At 37.9% G+C, this 24,414-nt stretch overlaps 1 protein-coding gene across 3 annotated transcripts in view; it reads left to right on the forward strand.

Annotated features, from left to right (window-relative positions):
• The window catches only part of LOC106873101 (uncharacterized), a 173,174-nt gene that overhangs the window by 92,504 nt on the left and 56,256 nt on the right, over positions 1-24,414 (forward strand). For all 3 annotated transcript variants that reach the window (XM_089366619.1, XM_014920328.3, XM_014920327.3), the window contains exons 6-11: positions 1,452-1,560; positions 3,403-3,560; positions 6,886-7,050; positions 8,887-9,003; positions 10,877-11,021; positions 19,740-19,982. In XM_089366619.1, coding sequence (XP_089222745.1) covers positions 1,452-1,560; positions 3,403-3,560; positions 6,886-7,050; positions 8,887-9,003; positions 10,877-11,021; positions 19,740-19,982 — 937 coding nt within the window. The remainder of the gene's footprint in view (positions 1-1,451; positions 1,561-3,402; positions 3,561-6,885; positions 7,051-8,886; positions 9,004-10,876; positions 11,022-19,739; positions 19,983-24,414) is intronic.

The following is a 24,414-nucleotide window of genomic DNA, read 5'->3' on the forward strand; positions in this document are numbered from 1 at the left end:
AATGCATCCAACAATAGGGACTTGACAATTTAATTTTACTCTACAACATCAAAATGCAAACTTTATTCATCTCCAGGAAATAAACCATTAACATTGCATTTCTACTTGTGAATAATTCAAAACTGAAACTATTACATTTCATCAAAATGCCATTCTTCACTACCTCTGATACCTTGTTGTGGCAATCATACATTTATAACATATCCCAAGTTACACCACAAGGACCAAGCTTCCTTTGCAGAACAAAGAAATATTTTAACCTTGAACAGCTTCTAACCTTTTACAATATATGAATATGCTTTACACCTGAATAATATCCACATTCTGAAACAGCAACCACCACATTTTCAATTATAATGCAACAAAACACTTTGAAGCAATCTTCCATTTACCTTCATATTCAAACATACCCTATCATTTAGCATTTTTTCTTTCTATTTATTTTATTGCCTCTGCATCCTCTTCTTCTGTTAATGAACTTGCTTTTTGTTTATTTATCCCCATTTAATACAGATTATCCAACCACTTCTCTTGTATCCCAATTCTTACATTCTGTGTCAATATTTTCCTCATTTCTTCAAAATTTGATACATGTGAAACTGACCAATTACTTGCTTTTTTTATTCAGCCACTCACCTGTTACAATATTTCTCTTCCATTAAGATAGCAAGCTGGCAGAATTGTAAACATACTGAGCAAAATACTTAGTGGCATTTCATCCATTTTTACATTCTGAGTTCAAGTTCTGTTGAGGTTGACTTTGCCTTTCGTTCTTTAGGGGTTGATAAAATAAGTACCAGTTGAGCACTGGTGTCAATATAATCAACTTACCCCTCCCCTCATAATTGCTGGCCTTGTGCCAAAATTTGAAATCAATATTTCTATCTTCCCATAGAATGCATAGAAATATTTTGACCCAAATCCCTCCCTACAAAAAAAAAGTTAAAAAGTTAATGTTTTCCTTAATTTTCTTAGACACCTTGACTGCACCACACCTTAATGCTGTATATCAGGAAACGTATATGTCTCATTTTTGTCTAGCATTTTACTTTGATGTGTCAGAGCCTACCAAATAGAATCAAGCTCATAGCCTGATATTAATAAGGTCGATAGGTAGTTTAGTGGGGACTAGTAAGAAAGTGAAGAAGAAAAATCTAATGAGAGATTTTTACTTCATGTTTAAGGTTGTAATTTTGTGAATCCATTCTATTTGTATTAACAGGTAAAAGTGAAGACATAAACCTGTTTAACCTATGGTGGTGACAAAACCTGAAGTTTGAGCCAATAAAAATTATTTTATGAGTCATCAGATAGATTTTATTGATTGAGACTTTAATGTTGATTAAAAATAAATGGGAGTGAAAAATAACTCCATGCGTACTAGATTTAGGATTATATTTTATTTACTGTTCTATATTATTTACTGTTATTATTTTATGTTATTCTTCCAGGCTAATTTGAAACAATTTATAGATGCTGTCAAACATGGAAATAAAGAAAAAGTGGATAAATTTCTCACAAAAGGACTTGATCCAAACTATATTGATAGAGACAGTGGAGGTAAGAAATTTCAAATAATTTACTACCTTAATTTAATTTAGAGTATAAAATTGTATTTCATTTACAAATATTTTATTTACTAAACAATTAGATCCAATTCTGGGGATATTTTCAGAATGCTCTCTACTCCCTCTAGTCTGGTTGTGACAGAACATTTTAATTCAGTCAATAGTTAGGCCTAACTTGATTTACTAGTCTGCTACCAAACAGGTAAAATATTGAACCTGACTGAACTTCTCTTCTTTTTTTTTTTTTTTTTTTGTATTCTGTAACCCTTGTGTAATTCAACAAACCTGTGTAGTTTTCATTTCTAAAATGTTCAAGTTGACTGACCACTTACTATGTATACAAAATATACTGTTTCAGCGTGTGTAATATTAGTGTTTTTAAAAGAATACTTAATGAGTATTTGACTATTTCCATATTTATCATTTTGTCATATTCATGTATTTTTCTCTGTTCTCTAAGTTTTAGATTAAAAATATATTTGTCTTAAATAATTTAAGGACATCACTTGCCAAAAAAAAAATCAAACAAACCCCTGAATAACAAATGATAAATCTTGATGTTGAAAAACTTGTTCCTTTCTATGACATTGCTATCATCAAATACAGTTATAACTAGACATGACAGAACTAGCAGTTATAGAGCTTATTTTTAATCTGTACCATCTTCAACAATCTCTGTTGACTACCTTCATATCTGACTAGTGTTGAAGAAGTATATTTGTTTTTTTTTTTTTTAATTCCCTCATTTTCTGGAATCTTCACTAATATCATTGCACATGCTGGTGCAGGCATGACTGTATGGTTAAGAAGTTAGTTTCCCAACCACTTTGTTTCGAGTTCAGTCCCATTGCAGCAAAGTGGGAAAAGCATCCAGTCAATTGTAGTAAATCTGCCTCAACAAATTTTCATCTAAAGAAGTGTTCTCAATCATTTTTAACCTATGGATTCCTTTGAATTCCCATTTTACTTGGGTAGAACTCCACAGCCATTCAATGTTTAAAAAACTCCTGTCATATTTTTATAATTAGATATTATCAGGAATTGTATAAATAAAAATAGTTAAAATATTTTAAGTATTGAAGTATTGTAACTAATTTATTACACATAAAATTTAACAACAAAATATGAACCCCGGTTGAGAACCACTGACCGAAACCATACCAGCATGGAAAAAAAGAATGGACATGAAAATGATGATGGAGAGAGTATCAGAGGCAGATCCCACTTACTCTTCCATTATCATTTTATGTTCATTTTTTTCTCTCCATGTTGGTATGGATTAGATGAAGTTTTGTTTAGCAGCAACGGTGATGATGATGACAGCACAAATGCTGATGACACTCTATTTCTAACTTTATTGATTTAAACATTGTACCAAATACCAGCAGTGTTTTAGAGTTTATAGGTTCATCATAGTTATTGAGAGAAGGCACATTGCTTAGTGGTTACGGTATTTGGCTGATAATTGTAAGGTCACGAGTTTGAAACCCAGAGGCATCTTGTGTCCTTGACCAAGACACATTTTATTTCTCATTGCTCCAGTCCATTTAGCTGGTAAAAATGAGTTGTACCGGTAATACAAAGGGCCAGCCTTATCACATTCTGTGTCATGCTGAATCTCCCTGAGAACTATGTTAAGCATACGCACATCTGTGAAGTGCTCAGCCACTTAGACGTTAATTTCACAAGCAAGCTGTTTGGTTGATTGTATCAACTGAAAAACTAGTTGTCATAATCGACGGAGAGCCTCGCCATAGTTACTGAGAAAATTCCAATTGTTTTTGAATTCATGATTTAAATTCAACTTTGTTTCTCTTTCTTTTTTTTCTTACAGAAACTCCTTTGACATTATCATGTACCCTTGGTTCAGATAAGTGTCGCAGTATGATTATTACTTTGGTCAGTGGAGGAGCCCATATGGATTTTCGAAATAGACATGGTTTCACACCTATGCATAAAAGTGCCATATGTTCTAACCATGAATCAATAAAGGTTGGCACCTTTTCTTAATATACATGCAAATCTCAAGTGACAATTGTTTTTTTCCTGTTTCATGCACCTAAAATACAAACTATGAATTTTAGTGAGATAAAAAACCTGAGATTGTTCAGAATGATATGATAGAGTACTTACTGATTTTATACGAGTGGGGTGCTGAAAAGTTCCTGGCTTTAAGGGTATCACGAAAGGCCTGGTTGGTGGCTCAACCTTCTGAGTTCTTTTACAGAGCTTAGAAAAACTGGAGGCCTGCTGCAAAAAGTGTGTGAATCCATGAGGGGAATATGTTGAATAAAATCATAATTAACTGATCTTCTATATTTTCTTTTACCCAAAGCCAGAAACTTTTCAGCACCCACTCATAGTGTTACTTTTGAAATTTGTTTTTAAATATAGAAAATGTTTCCAAATCTCTGAAAGATGTATAACCAATAACTTATAATAAGCTGAAAATATAAAATCAGTATATTTTGTAAGCTGCAAGGTTAAGTGAAAGCTAATGATACAGTAGTACATTTGGGATCATCTAGCTTTCCAGATATGTGGATTTATGAATATAAATAATTCTAACATAACACTGAAAATTAGAGATGATGATGATGATGGTGATTTGTAAATATGAATATCCAGCAACGAAATTTATTGTGTAAACATGTAAAAGTAAGGTATAAATTTCAGAGAGTTTATGTCACATACATGCATGGATGCATGCATACATACATACATACATACATACATACATCATTAGCTTTTATTTGGGTTTGTAATAATGCATAAATATGCTGTTTAACAAATGTAAACATACTTTTTACTCTCAACTTATAAGTTAAAGGTGATTATAAACTTTTTCCATGTTTACTAAGATTATTCATATATATATATATATATATATATATATATATATATATATATATATATATATATTCAGTGAGAGTTAGAGGTTGTGAATCCAACCAACTAAAGGATATTAACTACCCAATATACCGCTGGTAGTGTATCCAATTATTAATACCCAAGTGCTGGTTATTGTATGGCAATTTCGCTATTGAGTGTAAAAAATGGGCGAGGGTAAAAAGTGGTTTTACCCTTAATTTATACAGCAAGAAGAAAATGGTGGGGATCCAGAGGTAGTATACATCAACTGTTAGACATTATATTATGTCTATTTATTTATTCTAAAACATTTATGAGAATAAATACATATGTAAAGACTGTGTATTACATACATACATACATACATACCAGTAATTCATATAATTTTCTATTCTATGAGTTACTGGTACGTATGTATGTAATACACAGTCTTTACATATGTATTTATTCTGATAAATGTTTTAGAATAAATAGATATAATATAAAGAGGTCTAACAGTTGATGTATATTATTTCTGTATCCCCTCCAATTTCTTCTTGCCGTATATATATATATATATATATATATATATATATATATATATATATATATATATATATTATAGGCGTATGAGTGGCTGTGTGGTAAGTAGCTTGCTTACTGGAACCACATGGTTCCAGGTTCAGTCCAAAGCCTTGTGAGTGGATTTGCTAGACGGAAACTGAAAGAAGCCCATTATATATATATATATATATATATATATATAAATATATATATATATATGTTTGTGTCTGTGTTTATCCCCCCCCCCCACTTGACAACCAATGTTGATGTATTTACGTCCCTGTAACTTAGTAGTTCGGCAAAAGAGACTGATAGTATAAGTACTAGGCTTACAAAGTTATAATTCTACATAGAATATTTTAAAATATATAAAATACTTTAACAATGTTTTTTAATACAATTTTTAATAATTATAAAAATACAATGGGATTTTTTTAAACATCGAATGGCTATGGGGATCCACCTGAGTACAGTAAGAATCAGAGGGGTCCATAGGCAAAAAATGATTGAAAGCCATTGCTTTGAAATGATTTGAGTGAATTATCAGAATAACTAGTAAATTATTTCATGATTAACTGTCATACAACAAAACAAAGACAAAAGGAAAGAAAAGAATCAAAACAAACATTTTTGTGAATAAGTATATCAGGTATTCAAAATGATTGTAAATTTGCTGCACAGATGTATAAAAGTGTGAATGTGAGAGCTAATATTTATCAATATAGCTTTATGTTCTTGAGGTGTTAATAATAGAAAAGTGAAGCCAACCCCATAAGTCGTATTTTCTATTAGTTTTGAATTTGCTTTGTATATATCTACAGAAAAACACTTGGTTAAAAAATGTAAAATGAAATAAAATCTAAATTCAAAAGTGAATTCAAGAGTAGTACATATTGTATAGCTATAGTTTGTAACCTATTTAGAATTAAATAAGAAGGATCCTTAAAACTCAGTGTGTGTTCGGTTTACAGTCATTAATTATTTTATAAGAGTGTAGATAATTTGAGCTGATAAGGTTTTGGACAACCAGTCAAGAGACTGATAATTTATTATATGGCCAAGACACTCAGTTTTTAAATAATTCAATCTATCTGGATGGATATGAATACGACTGGAGCCACTGACTGCTGTAAACAGTAAAAGCATTGTAAAACTGATGAGTGGTTTGTTAATTTACAATGCAGAACCATCTCCAGTGTTCACCCATTTATGTCAGTTTGTCTTGTCAATGGATCCAGACAATAGTTTTTATTGAAAAATTCACAATATTTGAGGCGAGATTTCCTAAAGTTCAAATTATTAAATCATATTGAAAAAAAAGTCCCACACATATGTATATACATAGGTATGTATGATATATGTGTCTATATACATGCTAAAAAAAGAAAATGAAACTAGTATTTCAGTTATTCTTCCTTTCCTAATTATTCAAAGTTAATTTACATTAAGGAGTGGAATGTACAATTTCCTGTCAGTCAGACTGCCTCGTGGTCCCAACAGACAAAATGGAAAGGCATTGCCTTGGAATATGGTGAGGGAGCTGCACTGGAACAGCCACTCTGACTCACAGGGCTTGCACTTGCAGACAGCCATCTCCATCCCAATAGCAGTGAGCATGGATATTGTCTGGGGGCTGAGAATGCCAGATGTCTCCACTGCCACAGGCTCAACCATAAACCTGTCAGAGTGCTGATGGCAACAAGGACCCATTTCATCCATGTCATTTTGGATTCCTCACACAAGTATCAAATAGTAGAAGGCTTTCTGTGGACATAGAGCTTACTTTTATTAACTCTTTTGCTTTTTTTTTTTTCAAGACATTTATTTAACTAAACCAAGTAAGAAAGATTTTTTCAACTCAGCCTACATATTATTTTATTGAGATCATACTTCTATTACACAGACACTGTTGGATTTGGGAGCTTCTCCCAACTATAAAGACTTGAGATATTTAACACCATTGTACTATGTTGTCAGCAAAGCCGATCCTGTTTGTGCAGAGCTACTTTTGAATGAAAGGGCTATAATTGGAACTACAGATGAACAAGGATGGTTTGAAATTCACCAGGTAAATATATAGTCATGCCAAACAGAATAAAACCTACTTTTCAATTTACACTCCTACCTTAAACTATATTTTAAAGCAATTACATTTCTTTGATTCTGTGACATATGTGTTCTTTGAATTTTATGGTATTTGTTTTTGAGGCTCCTAAATCTGCTTCTCACATCCAGTTACATCACACTACTACAGTTATTCAGTTGTCTCTTTTATAATTAATATCAAATATTTGCTATTTATAAAAGTTCCTTATTCAACATTTCCATAAAGTTGACAATGTAGAGACAAACAGTTGAAACTGTATACTTTGATGTACAATTGGTTACTGCTATTCTGATTTACTTTCGATGTCTTGGGTGTGAGAACGCCTACTCAGCTGGGTCTGCAGGTTGTAAATATGGAAATGGCTTCTAGATAAGGATTAGCACTGAATATGGATCACACACAGATTTCCCTTTGGGAAAACATAGCACCCAACAGCCATCCTGACTAAAGATACAGAAGAAGCCATGGGAAGCAGCATGGGAGATGTGCAGATTAGACAAAAGAACCATCCATTTACCAATGGTGACGCAGACAAATTGCTGGACAGAGGAACCAGATCACATTTCTGAAGTGTGTTGCATGTCTGTACCAGTGCAGTCTTCTTACTTGAATACTGCATCTAATTCCTCTTGTACCAAGCCTTTCTCTCATCCTTCATGCACACAAACATCCATTGGCATATGCTCACTTTATTTCTTTCAAGCTTTCATACATCCTCTACATTCAATACCCAGGTTTTACTACCATTGCATTTTGTACACAAACAATCTATCCTTCAGTCGAAGAGAGGATCCTTTTGTTGCCAGCAGCGGTAGTAGTTCCCAGAACTTTCTTTAAACCTGTTCTTACTATGCTTTTGAAACACCTCCTACTATTGGTTTTGGCTACCTAGGTTATAGATGCTTCTAAGTAATTCTATGAAGTTTTCTAAGCATTAGAAAGAATTTTTTCACTGGTGCTTTTCATGCAAAACTATTCTTGTGCATCTGCTAGAATGTCAGCTGGCCTCTAATTTTAGTACAGCCTTTGTTTACAATTATAGTTTACATAAGGTGCACCATATAGAATTTTTACCTCCTCCTTTTCTATACATCAACCTTTTCCCCAATGGGTGTAGAAAACTTTACCTTCATATATTACATATTATATGCACTCCTTTTTTTAATCTTGATTTTGGTAGGAAAATCTGAAATTGCAGTTACACAAAAAACTGTTATATTCACTTTTCCTTTATAAACAATAATATTGGTTTAAAATATTGGCACAAAGCCAGTAACTTCAGGGAAGGGGGTTAAGTCAATTAGACCAACCTCAGTACTCAACTGGGACTTATTTCATCAACCAATGGCAAAATCAACCTCAGTGGAATTTGAACTCAGAATGTAATGACAGACAAAATGCCACTAAGCATATTGCCTGGCATGCTTACCACTTCTGCCAGCTCATCACCTTTTTATAGACAGTAATATTAAAAAGGTTCTTAGGGCAGTGAGCTGGCAGAATTTTTAGCACACCAGGCAAAATACTTAGCAGCATTTCATCTGTCTTCATGTTCTGAATTCAAAATCCACCGAGGTGGACTTTGCCTTTCATCCTTCCAGGGTTGATAAAATCAGTACTAATTGAGCCTTCGAAATTACTGACCTTGTGTCATAAATTTGAAACCAATATTAAAAAGGTTCTTAAATGGCTTATTAACTCATCTAATGCATAACTTCATTTTTGTATCTGACTCTCCCCAGACACAACATAAAGCATAACTGTCAATTCACAAATACATTTCGATTTCCATTTTAGGCATGCCGCAGTGGCAAAGTTCAGATTTTGGAACATTTAATATATTATGGAGCTGACATGGATGTGCAGAATGCAAGTGGAAATACACCATTGCATATCTGTGCAGTTACAAATCAGGTTTGTGATTTCAGAATAAAATTAGTTCATAATTTTGCCAACTTAAACACCATTAATTCATTCTAAAAGAGATTTTCATTTATTGAATATCGACAAGTTTTATACAGGTATATGTTTCCCATTTAAAAAAAAATTTTGGCCTAATATTACTGGTTATTACTAATCCCTGTGTGTGTGGGGGGGGGGGTGTAAACCACCACCACCACCACCATCATCATCATTTTCATTGTCGTCGTCATCATTTTGATCATCTTGATCATCTTTGTCAACATTGTCATCATCTTTATCATCATAGTCACCATTACCTTCATCATCATCATCATTATTATTGTCTTCATCAACATCCTCATAACCATTGTCATCATCGTCATCATCTTCATTGTCAATATCATCATCTTCATCATCATCATCATCATCATCATCAGGAGCAGCATGATTATCGTCATTATTTTCATCATTGTTTTAATCTCTACTTTTCCATGCTTGCATGAGTCAGAAAACTCTGACCCATGCAAGCAGAGTTTTCTTTGACTGGATACCCTCCTTGCCATCAACACTTGCTTCCAAGTGAGGTAATATTATTCCAGCCCATCCAACAACAAACAGCTCAGACATATTTATAAGGAGAAAGAACTGCAAACAAATGACATCACATGAAGGAGGCTCCTGTTTGGAAGAATCATGCAACATGTCGAGACATCTCAAGAAACTTGGACAAACAAATGCACTATTTACAAACAGCAAAGAACACACATGTAGATGAGGGAAATATGAAAACTCACTTAAGCACAAAAAAACACACAGATAAATATCATTCATCATCATCATTATCATTATCATCATTTAACATCCATTTTCCATGCTATTGTGGGTTGGATGGTTTGACAGGAGCTGCTAAGGGCCACACCAGGCTCCATTGCCTGTTCTAGCATGGTTTCTATGGCCATATGCCCCTCCTAAACACCAACCACTTTACAGAGTGCACTGGTGCTTTTAACATGACACCAGTATCAATTCTGCTGTAGTGGATGGGTCTTCTTGAGAACAGCAAGGTGCCAGACATCTCAGTCCTTTGTCATCTCTTTCATAAGATACAGTGTCTTGAGATCAGCTTTCAATACTTTGTCCCATGTACATATATACATGTATACACACACACACACACACACACACACACACACACACACACACACACACACACACACACACACACACACACACACACACACACACACACACACACACACACACACATATATATATATATATATATATATATATATATATATATAAGGGACTTTGTCTTTTATATATATAAGACAAAGCTCAACCTGGAAAGACACTTTGATCTTCAGGTTACCCATTCTGTCAAGTAACATTATGCCAGAAATCTTTCAGTCGATCCCCATTTTGGCCCCTTGTATGTATTTGTGATTGTACACTTTAGGTCATTACTCAACACACATAACTATAGGTGGGGACAAGCACAAAAGCCAAACTGAAGATAACAAATTTGGCTTTTTATTTGCTGAAATAAATAAAATATTAGTGACAGGACTATTGTTTCTTCTCGTTCACTGCAGAAGTATTTCTAATTAAGTATATCAAAACTATCTTAACTATTAATTTGAAAAGCTTTGTCTCTGATTGCTTGTGCTTTATTATGTTTTATTTACTTTTCTTATCTCCTGTAGAAATATGACAGCTAAAAATAGCGGTTGCATAAATCTTTTATCTTGAAGTAAATATGACCACATTATCTAAGCTCTATTGAGAAATTGAATGGAAATAGCTAACTAATGACATTGATTAAATTAATGATATTCAGTTTCAAAACATTGTTTGTATATGAGATGTGTTGTTTATATTGCAGGAGTCTTGTATTCGTGTCCTGCTTTTCCGTGGTGCTAACAAAGTCATTGTAAATCTAAACAATCAAACACCATATGAGGCTGCTATTATTGCTGGTAACTTAGATCTTGCTGAAATTATCAAAGGATACAGTTCTGCTGATATAGGTTAGTGTTTTATTATTGACAAGTTTTAATAAATGTTTAAATGTAATTCACTTTATTTTCCAGCTTGCATTGTATCCGTATTGTTATGAAACATGCATAACTCAACAATAGACTTATAAACATCGCTGTGTGGTTAAAAAATGAAAAACCATTTCCAGTCATATTGTCTCTCATTTTGATCTCAATACAATGCACCTTGGGTAAATGTCTTCTCACATAGCCTCACGATGATCAAAGTCTTGTAAGTGGAATTTAGCAAACAGAAGCTGTGTAGATCACCATCAGAAGTATTTACGTCTGTGTGTATGTGCATATATATGAATATTATATATTTCGGTGGGGGGAAGGGGGGGACTGTGTGGTTATAAGTTTGCTTCACAACCACATGGTTCTGGGTTCAGTCACATTTTGTGGTACCTTGGGCAAGTGTTTCTACTATAACCTCAGGCTGACCAAAGCCTTATGAATGGATTTTGTAGATTGAAACTGAAAGAAGCCTGCTGTGTATATATATATATGTGTGTGTATATATATATATATATATATATATATGTGTGTGTGTGTGTGTGTATATGTGTGTGTGTGTGTATACATAAATATGTGTGTGTGTGTATGTATGTGTGTTTGTATCTTTGTGCATGTGTTTGTCCCTCAACACTGCTTGACAACCAGTATTGGTGTGTTTATGTCCTCATAACTTAGCAGTTCAGCAAAAGAGAACAATAGAATAAGTATCAGCCTTTACAAAAAAAAGTAATATGTACTGAGGTCAATAAATTTGACTAAAAGTCTTCAAGGTGGTGCCCTAGCATGGCCACAGTTTAATGACAGGAAGAAGTAAAAGATAAAAGACAAAAGATATTCTGTTGAGGGACAGCAGAATTGAAGTATTGAATAAAAATACCTTAGTGGCATTTGGTCCTGCACGAAGGACTTCCCATTATGCCTAGGTTAACTTTGCCATTTTACCTTATCAGATTGATAAAATAATTCAAGGCAAAGTGACCAAAACTCTTGAAGGCACACCATCAGCTGTAGCCCCTCCCCCTTAAGCCCTTCAAACCATGAGGCTGCTAGTCAGTCCCCACCCCCTATTCTAGGAAGTCACCTAATATTGGGTATCACATGATCATACATATGTATCATAAGACTTGAACTACCTTCTCTTCATCATGTGGGATTTGTACCTTGTGCACCATGCATCTGATGGTGGACTTTGCCACCTTGAGCTGCTCAGCACAAACCCTCACCCTCATTAATCTATTGGTATCATTGTTAATAATATCCTAACCTGCTGGATGAACTCAGTCATCTTGATAATGTCTGACCACTGAGAATGTCTCAGATGACACATTCCCACCAAAGACATCTCAACCTTAAGCAAGAAGGATTTAGCCATGCTAAAAAGCTGGTAAACTTCAAATGTTCTTGATGGCTACAGCCACAAATGCAACATAGCTTTTCATCTCTCATATCAGACTGGAATCAACCATGTTGATGTGGCTACTATGTTGAAAATAGAAGTGAGAAAATTAAAGTTTGGCATAGCCAACTGTCACCAACTAGAATTCTTAAAAACTTCATAATAAGTAAGCAAAAAAAGTAAATAAGAAAATTCTCTGAATCTCTTTTCTTATAATTCCTTAATACTAAATTCAAATTTCTAATCTTACTAACCCTTTAGCATTAAACAGACCATATCTGACCCAAATATTCTTCCTGCCTTACACTCAAACTGACCAGCTTTAGCCTTGCACTCCTACCTTACAACGTCATTGTAAAAGTAAACAATCACATCATTGAAATTTTGAAATTATGAAAAAATGCATGATTAACCCATTAGCATTTAAATCAGCTATGTCTGGTCAAATTATTCTACATCTTTTATAGTCAAACTTGCCAGGTATGGCCTCTCCTGTCTACCTTATAATGTCGTTCTAAAAATAAAAAATCACATCATCAAAATCTTGAAGTGACAAGATAATGCAGGATTAATTCAAAACAATATGAATTAATAAGTACTACATTTGACAGAGTAATCTGAACACTAAAGGTTTAATTCAAAACATTGTGAATAAACAAGTATTATTCTTAAAAGAATAATCTGAATGCTAAAGAGCTAAATAGTATGAAGAAATGATTGTAATACCTATGGCCACTTGGGGAAACCCTTGTAATACCTATGGCCACATGAGGAAACATATATTTCATTCAGTTTTTTATTTCTTTTTTCTTCATTAATGGCCTGCTAAAGTTTTTTCACAAACACCCAGCACTCATTAGAATACATTAGAATTAACTACCATTCTCCAGTCACTGGCATATCATCAAAATGTGTTACCTTTCCCACTCTTCTACTATGATAACCTATTCTCCTCTGAATATAATAACCATATCTTCACTTCACCTTTACTTTGTGCTCTTAACACTCCTCTTGGCATTAGCCCACTGTGTTGCATCTCAGAAAATCCCAAACCTTCCTCATAACTTCAATAGAGACTAATAGTTCAGAATTCATTTCTGTAATCATGCTTTATATATTTGGTCCTTGCTAGTTATTGTTCCCTATTGGAAAAAATGAGTATTAAAAAATTTTTTTAATAATTTGTTTTTCCATACTGGCATGGGTTGGACAAACATTCTAATCTAAAACATTTAAATATATAGGTGCAGACATAGTTGTGTGTTAAGAAGTTTAGTTCCCAACCACACGGTTCCAGGTTCAGACCCACTGCATGATACCTTGGGCAAATGTCTTCTGCTGTAGCCTCAGGTCAACCAAAACCTTGTGAGAGGATCTGGTTGACAAAACCTGAAAAAACTCATTATGTGTGTGTGTGTGTCTGTCTGTCTGTCTGTCTGTCTGTCTGTCTGTCCGTCTGTCTTTGTGTCTGCTTATCCCCCACCACCACTTGACAACTGGTGTTAGTGTGTTTACCTTCCCATAAGTTAAGAGTTTGGTAAATGAGACTGGTGGAATAAGTAGCAGGCGTTAAAGAAATAAGTATTGGGGGCAATTTTTTCAATTAAAATTCTTCAAGCTGGTGCCCTAGCATGGCCACAGTCTAATTAATCATCATCATCATCATCATCGTTTAACGTCGGCCTTCCATGCTAGCATGGGTTGGACGATTTGACTGAGGACTGGTGAAACCGGATGGCAACACCAGGCTCCAATCTAATTTGGCAGAGTTTCTACAGCTGGATGCCCTTCCTAACGCCAACCACTCAGAGAGTGTAGTGGGTGCTTTTACGTGTCACCCGCACGAAAATGGCCACGCTCGAAATGGTGTCTTTTATGTGCCACCCACACAAGAGCCAGTCCAGGGGCACCGACAACGATCTCGCACGAAAGATATCATGTGTCGCCCGCACATGAGCCAGTCCAGGGGCACTGGCAACGATCCCGCTCGAAAGATTTCATGTGTCGCCCGCACATGAGCCAGTCCGGGGGGGGGGGGCACTGGCAAACGATCCCGCTCGAAAAAGCCTCATGTGTCACCCGCACATGAGCCAGTCCAGGGGCACTGGCAACAATCCCGCTCAAAAGATTTCATGTGTCACCTGCACATGAGCCAGTCTAGGGGCACCGGCAGCGATCTTGCTCGAAAAAAAACCTCATGTGTCGGCCGCACATGAGCCAGTCCAGGGGCACTGGCAACGATCCCGCTCGAAAGATTTCATGTGTCGCCCGCACATGAGCCAGTCCGGGGGCACTGGCAAACGATCCTGCTCGAAACATTTCATGTGTCACCCGCACAAGAGCCAGTCCAGGGGCACTGGCAACGAACTCGCTCGAAAGATATCATGTGTCGCCCACACATGAGCCAGTCCAGGGGCACTGGCAATGATCCCGCTCGAAACATTTCATGTGTCGCCCGTACATGAGCCAGTCCAGGGGCACTGGCAACGATCCCGCTCAAAAGATTCATGTGTCGCCTGCACATGAGCCAGTCCAGGGGCACTGGCAATGATCCTGCTTGAAAGATTTCATGTGTCGCCCACACATGAGCCAGTCCAGGGTCACCGGCAACGATCTCGCTCGAAAAAGCCTCATGTGTCACCCGCACAAGAGCCAGTCCAGGGGCACTGGCAACGATCCCGCTCGAAAGATTTCATGTGTTGCCCGCACATGAGCCAGTCCGGGGGCACCGGCAACGACCTCGCTCGAAAAACCTCATGCGTCACCTGCAAGCCGGCCCAGGGGCACCGGCAACGATCTCTCTCGAAAGATTTCATGTGTCGCCCGCACATGAGCCAGTCCCGGGGCACTGGCATCGATCCCGCTCGAAAGATTTCATGTGTCTCCCACACATGAGCCAGTCCATGGGCACTGGCAACGATCCCGCTCAAACAATTTCATGTGTCACCCGCACATGAGCCAGTCCAGGGGCACCGGCAACGATCTCGCTCGAAAAACCTCATGTGTCACTCGCACAAGAGCCAGTCCATGGGCACTGGCAACGATCCCGCTCAAAAGATTTCATGTGTCGCCCGCACATGAGCCAGTCCAGGGGCGCTGGCAACTCGATTTCGATTTCACTTGCCTCAACGGGTCTTCACAAGTGGAATTTAGTGTCCAATGAAGGAAGGAAGGTACGCATAAGTGGGCTGGCTGGGCCTTAGATTTAGGTCTCACTTGGCTTGCCGGGTCTTCTCGCGCACAGTATATTTCCAAAGGTCTCGGTCAGAAGTCATCGCTTCGGTGAGGCCCAATGTTCGAAGGTCGTGCCTTACCACCTCATCCCAGGTCTTCCTGGGCCTACCTCTTCCACAGGATCCCTCAACTGTTAAGGTGTGGCACTTTTTCACACAGCTATCCTCATCCATTCTCGCTACATGACCATACCAGCGCAGTCATCTCTCTTGCACACTACAGCTGATGCTTCGTAAGTTCAACTTTTCTCTCAAGGTACTGATACTCTGTCTAGTATGCACACTGACATTACACATCCATCGGAGCATACTGGCTTCGTTCCTTGCGAGCCTACGCATGTCCTCAGCAGTCACGGCCCATGTTTCACTGCCATGAAGCATGGCTGTTCGTACACATGCGTCATACAATCTGCCTTTTACTCTGAGAGAGAGACCCTTTGTCGCCAGCAGAGGTAAGAGCTCTCTGAACTTTGCCCAGGCTATTCTAATTCTAGCTGCTACGCTTTCAGCGCACCCACCTCCACTGCTAATTTGGTCACCAAGATAGCGGAAGCTATCAACCACTTCTAGTTTTTCTCCCTGGAATGTGGCAGAAGTTGTTTTCTGCACATTTCCAGTATTTATAGCTCCAGGACATCTGCTGCAAACAAAAACTAACTTTCTAGTTCACCTTCCTTTGATATTGCTGCACCTCTTATGTGTCCATAGCTTGCACTGGGTGCATCTTATAGAGTTACTTCCCACTCCTTTTCTACAGATCGAGCAGGGCCATCTACCTGAAGGGGTTTGTGTTTTGTCTGCCTTCCTACTTATGAGGACTTTGGTTTTAGCTAGGTTGACTCTAAGGCCCTTTGATTCTAGTCCTTGCTTCCATACCTGAAACTTCTCCTCTAATTGTGATAGTGACTCAGCAATTAGTGCAAGGTCATCAGCATAGAGGAGCTCCCAGGGGCATCCTGTCTTGAATTCCTCTGTTATAGCCTGGAGAACTATGATAAATAGGAGGGGGCTGAGGACAGAACCTTGGTGGACCCCTACCTCCACCCGGAATTCTTCACTGTACTCTCTGCCAATCCTCACCTTACTGACAGAGTTTCTGTACATGGCTCGCACAGCTCTCACTAACCATTCTTCTATCCCTAGTTTCCTCATTGACCACCAGATGAGAGATCGGGGGACCCTGTCAAAGGCTTTCTCCATATCAAAGAAAGCCAGGAACAGAGGTTTATTCTTGGCTAGGTATTTCTCCTGAAGCTGTCTTACCAGAAATATAGCATCAGTGGTGCTTTTCCCAGGCACAAAACCAAACTGCATCTCATCTAAGCTGACTCGCTCCCTAAGCAGTTGAGCTATGACCCTCTCCGTGACTTTCATTACCTGATCTAAAAGCTTGATACCTCTGTAATTATTTGTATCTAAAGCGTCACCTTTACCTTCGTACTGTCAACTCGGATAGCTGGTCCCTCTGTTGGGTCAACATACGGCAGACTCTCTTTCTCCCATTCATTCTCTTTATTAAGCAATCTATCGTAGTGGCATCTCCAGACCTCTTTCTTTGCAGCCTCATTTACAGCAAGCGTACCATCATCCATGCGAACACATTTCTCTCCTACTACATCACTATTCTCTCTCCTACACTGTCTTGCAACACGAAATACCTCAAGTCTTTGGTCCTCACGGCGCAGAACATTGGCAAATCTTTTCTTATCTGCCTCCCCTCTGGCTAGATAAACCTGTCGCCTAGCTTCCTTTCTGGCAGATTGGTACAATTCCCTGCTACCACCGTTCTTCCAGTCCTTCCAAGCCTGTTTCTTTTGTCTAATAGCCCTGTCTACCTCCTTGTTCCACCACCATGTTATTTTGGGTCGAGAAGGGACCTTGCACCAACCACAGATCTCGTCGGTGGCCCTCAGCAGGTTGTCCCGTAGAAAAGTCCAGTTGTCCTCTACATTGTGTGAAGCTACATCCCCCTCTATTTCATCAAAGGCTTCGAGTAGTAGGTCTCTAAATCTCTGTCCATTTGCAGGATCTTTGAGCTTCCATACCCTTCTCCTCCAAGCTGGTCGTCTTCTGGGCAGCCACTTAGCTCTAATCCTAAAGTCACTAACTACTAGTCTATGTTGTGGGGTACATTCTTCGCCTGGGAATGTTTTGGCATTTCTGAGCAGCCGTCTTTCCCTTTTCCTGGCGAGGATGTAGTCAATTTGGCTTGTGTGCCTGCCAGAACGGTAGGTGACTAGGTGACTGGCAGGTTTCCTGAAGTTAGTATTGCAGATCATAAGGTCATTTGCATCACAGAACTCCAGCAGCCTGGTTCCCTCCTCATTGCGGGAACCAAAACCATAGCCTCCATGTACGCCATAGAAGCCCCCTGAATGTTGTCCAACATGTCCATTGAAGTCACCAGCCACAAAGAGAAGGTCCCTGTCATTCGTCGATGAGGTAGTCTGCAGAAGGGTGTCATAGAATTGGTCTTTCTGTCCGTCGGGTAGCCTGGGCTGAGGGGCATAGGCCGAGATAATGGTTGCTAAACCATGGTGTAGGACTAATCTAATCTTAAGTATTCTATCGCATACTCTAACCACCTCGATTACCTTATCCACCCATTTCTCTGCAAGAAGTATACCCACGCCCCCGACCCCGTCTGTGTTTCCTGCCCAGAAAATCTTGTATCTGTGTTCTTTGCCTGTGAGGAGCCTAGCGGAACAACCTCTCCACCTTACTTCTTGGAGGCAGCAGATATTGACACGTCTCCATTCAAGCATCTCAACAATCTCACCAGATCTACCTTTCAGTGTGCCGACGTTAAGAGTGCCAACCCTGAGGGTGTGGGGGGTAAGGACTCGTAAAACCTTGGGGCGAGGAACGGCGTCATGTACCTGAAAAGAAAGCTCGCATTTTGCAGAGAACATAACAATCAGTAGCATTCCCCTCAGCCAGCATCCACCATACTATCGGATTATGCATCATATGATCTCTACCTTACGTAGGGGGATAAAACCAAGTGGGGGTGGGAAATCTTTAGAAGTGTTCATGGGGGACAGTCATGGCACTGGTGAGGAAGATAAGAACCTCCGATACTGGTGTAGAAGATAGGAACTTTCCGGTACTGCAGTACAAGATAGGAACTTCCGTTACTGCAGTACAAGATAGGAACTTCCGGTACTGGTGGAGGGGGTGGGAGGGCGGGTGCACCAAACAGGCGCTGGGCAGGAGTTAATCGGAGGGGAGGGAGAATATATATATATATATATAGATATAGATATTTAATGTTTTATTATATAAAAACTGTTCACTGAGTAATCTGAAATATTACTCAGTGAAATCGATCTATCTTTTATCTGTTACGTGTTTCGGACATTGGACTGTGACCATGCTGGGGCACCACCTTAAAGAGTTTAGTCGAACAAATCAAGCTCAGTACATATTTTTAAGTCTGATACTTATTCTATCAGTCCCTTTGGTCAAACTGCTAAGTTACAAGTACATAAAGAAACCAGTACTGGATGTCAAGTAGTGGTATAGCACAAACACAAAGACTACACACACACACACATGCATGTGTGTATAAATCCAGTTAATCTGATCAAGAGAACAACCTGCTTGTGAGATTAATGTGCATGTGGCTGAGCACTCCACAAACACATGTACCCTTAACATAGTTCTCAAGGAGATTCAGCATTTCACAGAATGTGACAAGGTTGGCCCTTTGAAATACAGGTACATCTCATTTTTGCCAGCTGAGTGGACTGGAGCAATGTGAAATAAAGTGCATTGCTCAAGGACACAATGCGTCGCCTGGAATTGAACTCACAACCTTGCGATCATGAGTTGAATAACCTAACCACTGAGCCACACACCTTCACATGTGTATACCAAATTCACTTGCAAGACATTGGTCAGCCCCAGGGTATAGTTGAAGACATTTGCCCAAGGGGTTGCACTATGGGACTGAACCCCAAATGATATGGTTGCAAAGAAGGCTTCTTGACCACACAGCCATACCTGCACTTATCAATTTTACATTTATATGATTTCTATTTTGTTTTCTTTTTTTATTAGTACCTTTTCGAGAATTGCCTCAATATAGCAGTCGCAGGACAATCAAGTATTCAACAAACTTTCGATTGAGTAAATGCCGCAGTGAAACTCGCCTCAACTTGAGTATGATGGATAGCAACTTCTTTAAGCCTGATGGAAGTTTTCACCGTTACAGTATGAGCTCTGATTGCTATTCAGTAACCAATTCTGATTCTCCTCGTTCTATAAGCTCATCAAGTACTTATTCAGGACAAATCAGTGGAGGTATGAAATTGTTTTCTTTAATTAGTCACTTCCCATCTTCAAAATCATCATAAATTACTAGAAATAAGAATTACAAGATATATTTATAAATAGGTACCATAAAATAACACATATTTCACATTATAAACAGCAAAAAGATTTCATTTTTGTTTACGATTTGCAAGATTCTTGATGTGCATTCAGGTGTTGTCACATATTTCATTGTTTCTCAGGAGAGTCATTATGCCAACAAGCCAGAGGATTTCACAGAGCTCCAATGTCTGCTTTGGCATGCTATCTACAACTGGTTGCCCTTCCTAATGCCAAGCACTTATAAAACAAGAGAGTGGGGTATAATACTGATGGAATTGAGAGTATGACAAATTGCAGCATGGAAGGTGTTTATAACCATTTAAGAAACACACAAAAACCGTTAGATTCACTTCAACATTTAAATTCCATGCATGGAATTTTGTCAGTGAAAGGTTGCCATCTCAAAGCGCCGAAAATATTTTGGCAAATTAAATTTAAATGTTGAAGTGAATCTAACGGTTTTTGTGTGTTTCTTAAATGGCTTATAAACACCTTCCATGCTGCAATTGTTTTCGTTCCAGCATACGATCTCAGATCTAGTCACTTGCTATGCAAGTACATTTCCGTAATATATATATATATCATCATCATCATCATCGTTTAACGTCCGCTTTCCATGCTAGCATGGGTTGGACGATTTGACTGAGGACTGGTGAAACCGGATGGCAACACCAGGCTCCAATCTAATTTGGTAGAGTTTCTACAGCTGGATGCCCTTCCTAACGCCAACCACTTTGGTCTGATCAATAAGTATCCGGACTGTTGCATTAGTAACAAAGCTAAAGCATGCAGAGTGAAGCTGCCTGGCACAGATTGACCTTTAACTCTGCTGTGCATGCACACTAAGTTTTAATATTCTAGCTCATTTCTGTTGTTTACAGCAGTGCTTGGAAGGAAAGTATGTAGCATGTGATCATCACATTGACCATGACAGAGGAAGTTGAGCAGAGAATCTGCATCAAATTTTGTCAAAAGCTTAGCAATACCTGCTCAGAGGCCTATGCAAATTTTTCACAAAGTTTTTATCGTTCTCGACACAATCAAGAAGATCTTGTGCAACTGAAACCCAAGTGTATTTTTGGTCAGCTGAAAGCAGTTTTGGCACAAACTTGGAAGACACGCGTCTCATACCCAAATCTTCAGTGATAAATCATAATTAAATGATCATCCTGTATTTTCTTTCACCAAAAGCCAGAAACTTTTCCCCCTTGTATAAATATGTATATGTATAGCATCGTCATCATCATGATCATTTAATGTCCATTCTAGTATGAGTTGGACGATTTGATCAGGGCTGGTAAACTGAGGAGCTGCACCAGACTCCAGTCCGATTTGGCATGGTTTCTACAGCTGGATGCCCTTCTTAACACCAACCACTCAAAGAATGTAATGAATGCTTCTACATGCCACCAGCACAAGTGCCAGCTGTGTGACACCAGTATCTGCCAGGACTACAATTTCACTTGGCTTGATGGGTCTTCTCTTCAAGCACGGCAAATTGCCAAAGGCCTCAGTCATTTGTCATTGCCTCTGTGAGACCCATATCAACCACATATACTTAATGCATATATATATCATGTATTTGCCAGTAAACTGCAATTTGGTATGGTGGAGAATACTTTCTCAAAGCACTGCATGTTAAAACACTTGAAAGTCATAGGCAGGCAAGATGACTCACCTCTAATCCCATCCAGGAGTGATGGACATCGATGTTTTGTCATTTTTGTGGCTTGTCAACATCACGTACTTGAACATGGTCGGAGGTTAATCATATCACCAGTCCATGACTTATATGCATGTAGCATGCAAACTCTGTGCCCAGACAAAGCATACATAAGAATAATATATAAAACATACTCACACACACACAACATCATCATTGTTGTCATTGTCATTTAATGTCCTTCTTTCCGTTTTGCCATGCTGGCATGGGTTGTACAGAAAGTATGGTGGGGAAGTAAAGCTGTGAAAGTGTGACATGTAGCTGTGTGGTAAAAAGCTTGTATTCCCAACCACATGGTTCCAGGTTCGGTCCTAGTGCATGGCACCTTCGTTAAGTGTCTTCTACTATAGCCTTGTGATGATCAAAGCCTTGTGAGTGGACTTGGTAGACAGAAACTGAAAGAAGCCCATCGCACGCACGTGCGTGTGTTTGTGTGTATGTGTTTGTCCCCCACTACTGCTTGACAACCAGTGTTGGTGTGTTTACATTCCCATAACTTAGCGGTTCAACAAAAGAGACTGATAGAATATGTACCAGACTTTAAAAAAGAAAATACACTGGGGTTGATTCAATTGACTAAAAATTCTTCAAGGTAGTGCCCCAGCATGGCCACAGTCTAATGACTGAAACAGGTATATATTTAGTAAAATGCTAAATTCATGATCTTATACTACTGACCCAATCTACCGTAGTGTTACTTCCATCTCCTATCATCTGCAATTAATTTGCATTTTGTAACCCAAAAAATGATAAAGAAACTCTAGCACAATTGTTTCTAAAGGTTAATCTAAAAATAATTGCATAAGACGTAGGAGTGGCTATGTTGTAAGTAGCTTGCTTACGAACCACATGGTTCCGGGTTCAGTCCCACTGTGTGGCACTTTGGGCAAGTGTCTTCTACTATAGCCTCGGGCCAACCAAAGCCTTGTGCATATGTATATATATATATATGTACGTATGTGTATTTGTTTGTGTGTCTGTGTTTGTCCCTCCAACATCGCTTGACAACCGATGCTGGTGTGTTTACGTCCCCGTAACTTAGCGGTTTGGCAAAACAGACCGATAGAATAAGTACTAGGCTTACAAAAAATAAGTCTTGCGGTCGCTTTGCTCGACTAAAGGTGGTGCTCCAGCATGGCCACAGTCACATGACTGAAACAAGTAAAAGAGTAAATATGTTCAATATTCTCTTTGAGCAAAATGCCAAGTTCATAATGTTTACATTTCAAGAGAGATAACTCATCCCTGCATAAATTTGAAGTTATCAAGTTGTTGGGTTAAAGCACGGATTCTCAACCATTTTTTTACCTATAGATCCCTTTGATTACTATTTTATTCTGGTGGACCCTCATAGCCGTTTGATATTTAAAATTAATTTTATAGATACTTCTTTCAAATTTCCTATTTTGTTTTTGCATACATTAACTTGTGTAGGTTGACCTATGTAAAACATTAGAGAAAGAAACCTAGCTGTTTCTTGCAATACATACCAATACACACATAGAAAGTTAATTTTTTTCAAGGGGCCCTTAAAATACTATTGTGGACCCCCAAAAATCCTATATGGGCCCCTGTTGAGGTCCACTGGGTTAAAGTCATTGACTCAAATTTGCTATCATTCTACGGAGTAAGATATTAAATAAAATCAGAAATCTATTGCTTTTGTGTTAAGAACACTTCTACAAGTGATTTCAATACTTTTTTAAAATATATCAAGCTGTTGAAATCAAATCTAAGTCAATCTTATCATTTTTATTCAAAAACACTTCACATATATTTTACATTAATCTAACTGCTTCTAACTGTGAACAATTCTTTCAGATTTAAGCTTGGATATAAAGGGTGAGATTGGAAGTAGACTTCATTGATTTCTGGTTTAATACCACTACTTAGTATTTGATTGCCTCTGGAAGGGTTAGTTTTGTTGCAAGCATTTGGACCAGGTCTCTGGTTTGTGGTCTTACTTCAATTTCCTTAATCTTAGAAACACTGGAAAAAGTCATGGCACTTATCTTTCTTCCTGTAATTAATCTATAAAAAAAAATAATAATTTTAAGAATAGAGAACTCTGTTATTTAATAATATTGGTCAGAAAATCTTTCTAGAATGATCAACTATTGCAAAGTGTGAATACAGTTTTAGCACAGATACCAGTTATGTACAAAGAGCTTAGGTGATAAGAAAAAGAAATGTTAGGTTCCAACAAGGACAAATTAAGCTAGTGCAAGGCCTGAAGTATATTTTACAAAGGGAGTTTTAAATGAAAACCTGAGCTCTTTTATCAAATTATAATTAAGACCAATGTATATAGATTAGCAGAATAAGGGAGGAATACACAAGCCAGTTACTATCAGTTTACTGGTTGTGCTTTCTGCCAGAGAATTTAATTGTAGTTGGGTATTTTTTTATGAATCAAACTACATACTTGAAAGATTAATATAGATAGATCAGTTATTGTCGGACTGGATATTGAATTAATTAATACAAGGTATCCACTATTTATTATTTTACCTAAAGCTTCATATTTACCTGCTAGCTAATGTGTTCAAGATAATTAGAAGTTTAATCCTGGAAAATGACAGCTTAGATATGGTTAATTATGTGGTAAAATTAAATGGGTGGATCTTTCTTCTACAG

Source organism: Octopus bimaculoides, chromosome 19, assembly GCF_046866305.1.
Source record: "Octopus bimaculoides isolate indiv1 chromosome 19, ASM4686630v1, whole genome shotgun sequence".
NCBI classification, from domain to species: Eukaryota; Metazoa; Mollusca; class Cephalopoda; order Octopoda; family Octopodidae; genus Octopus; species Octopus bimaculoides.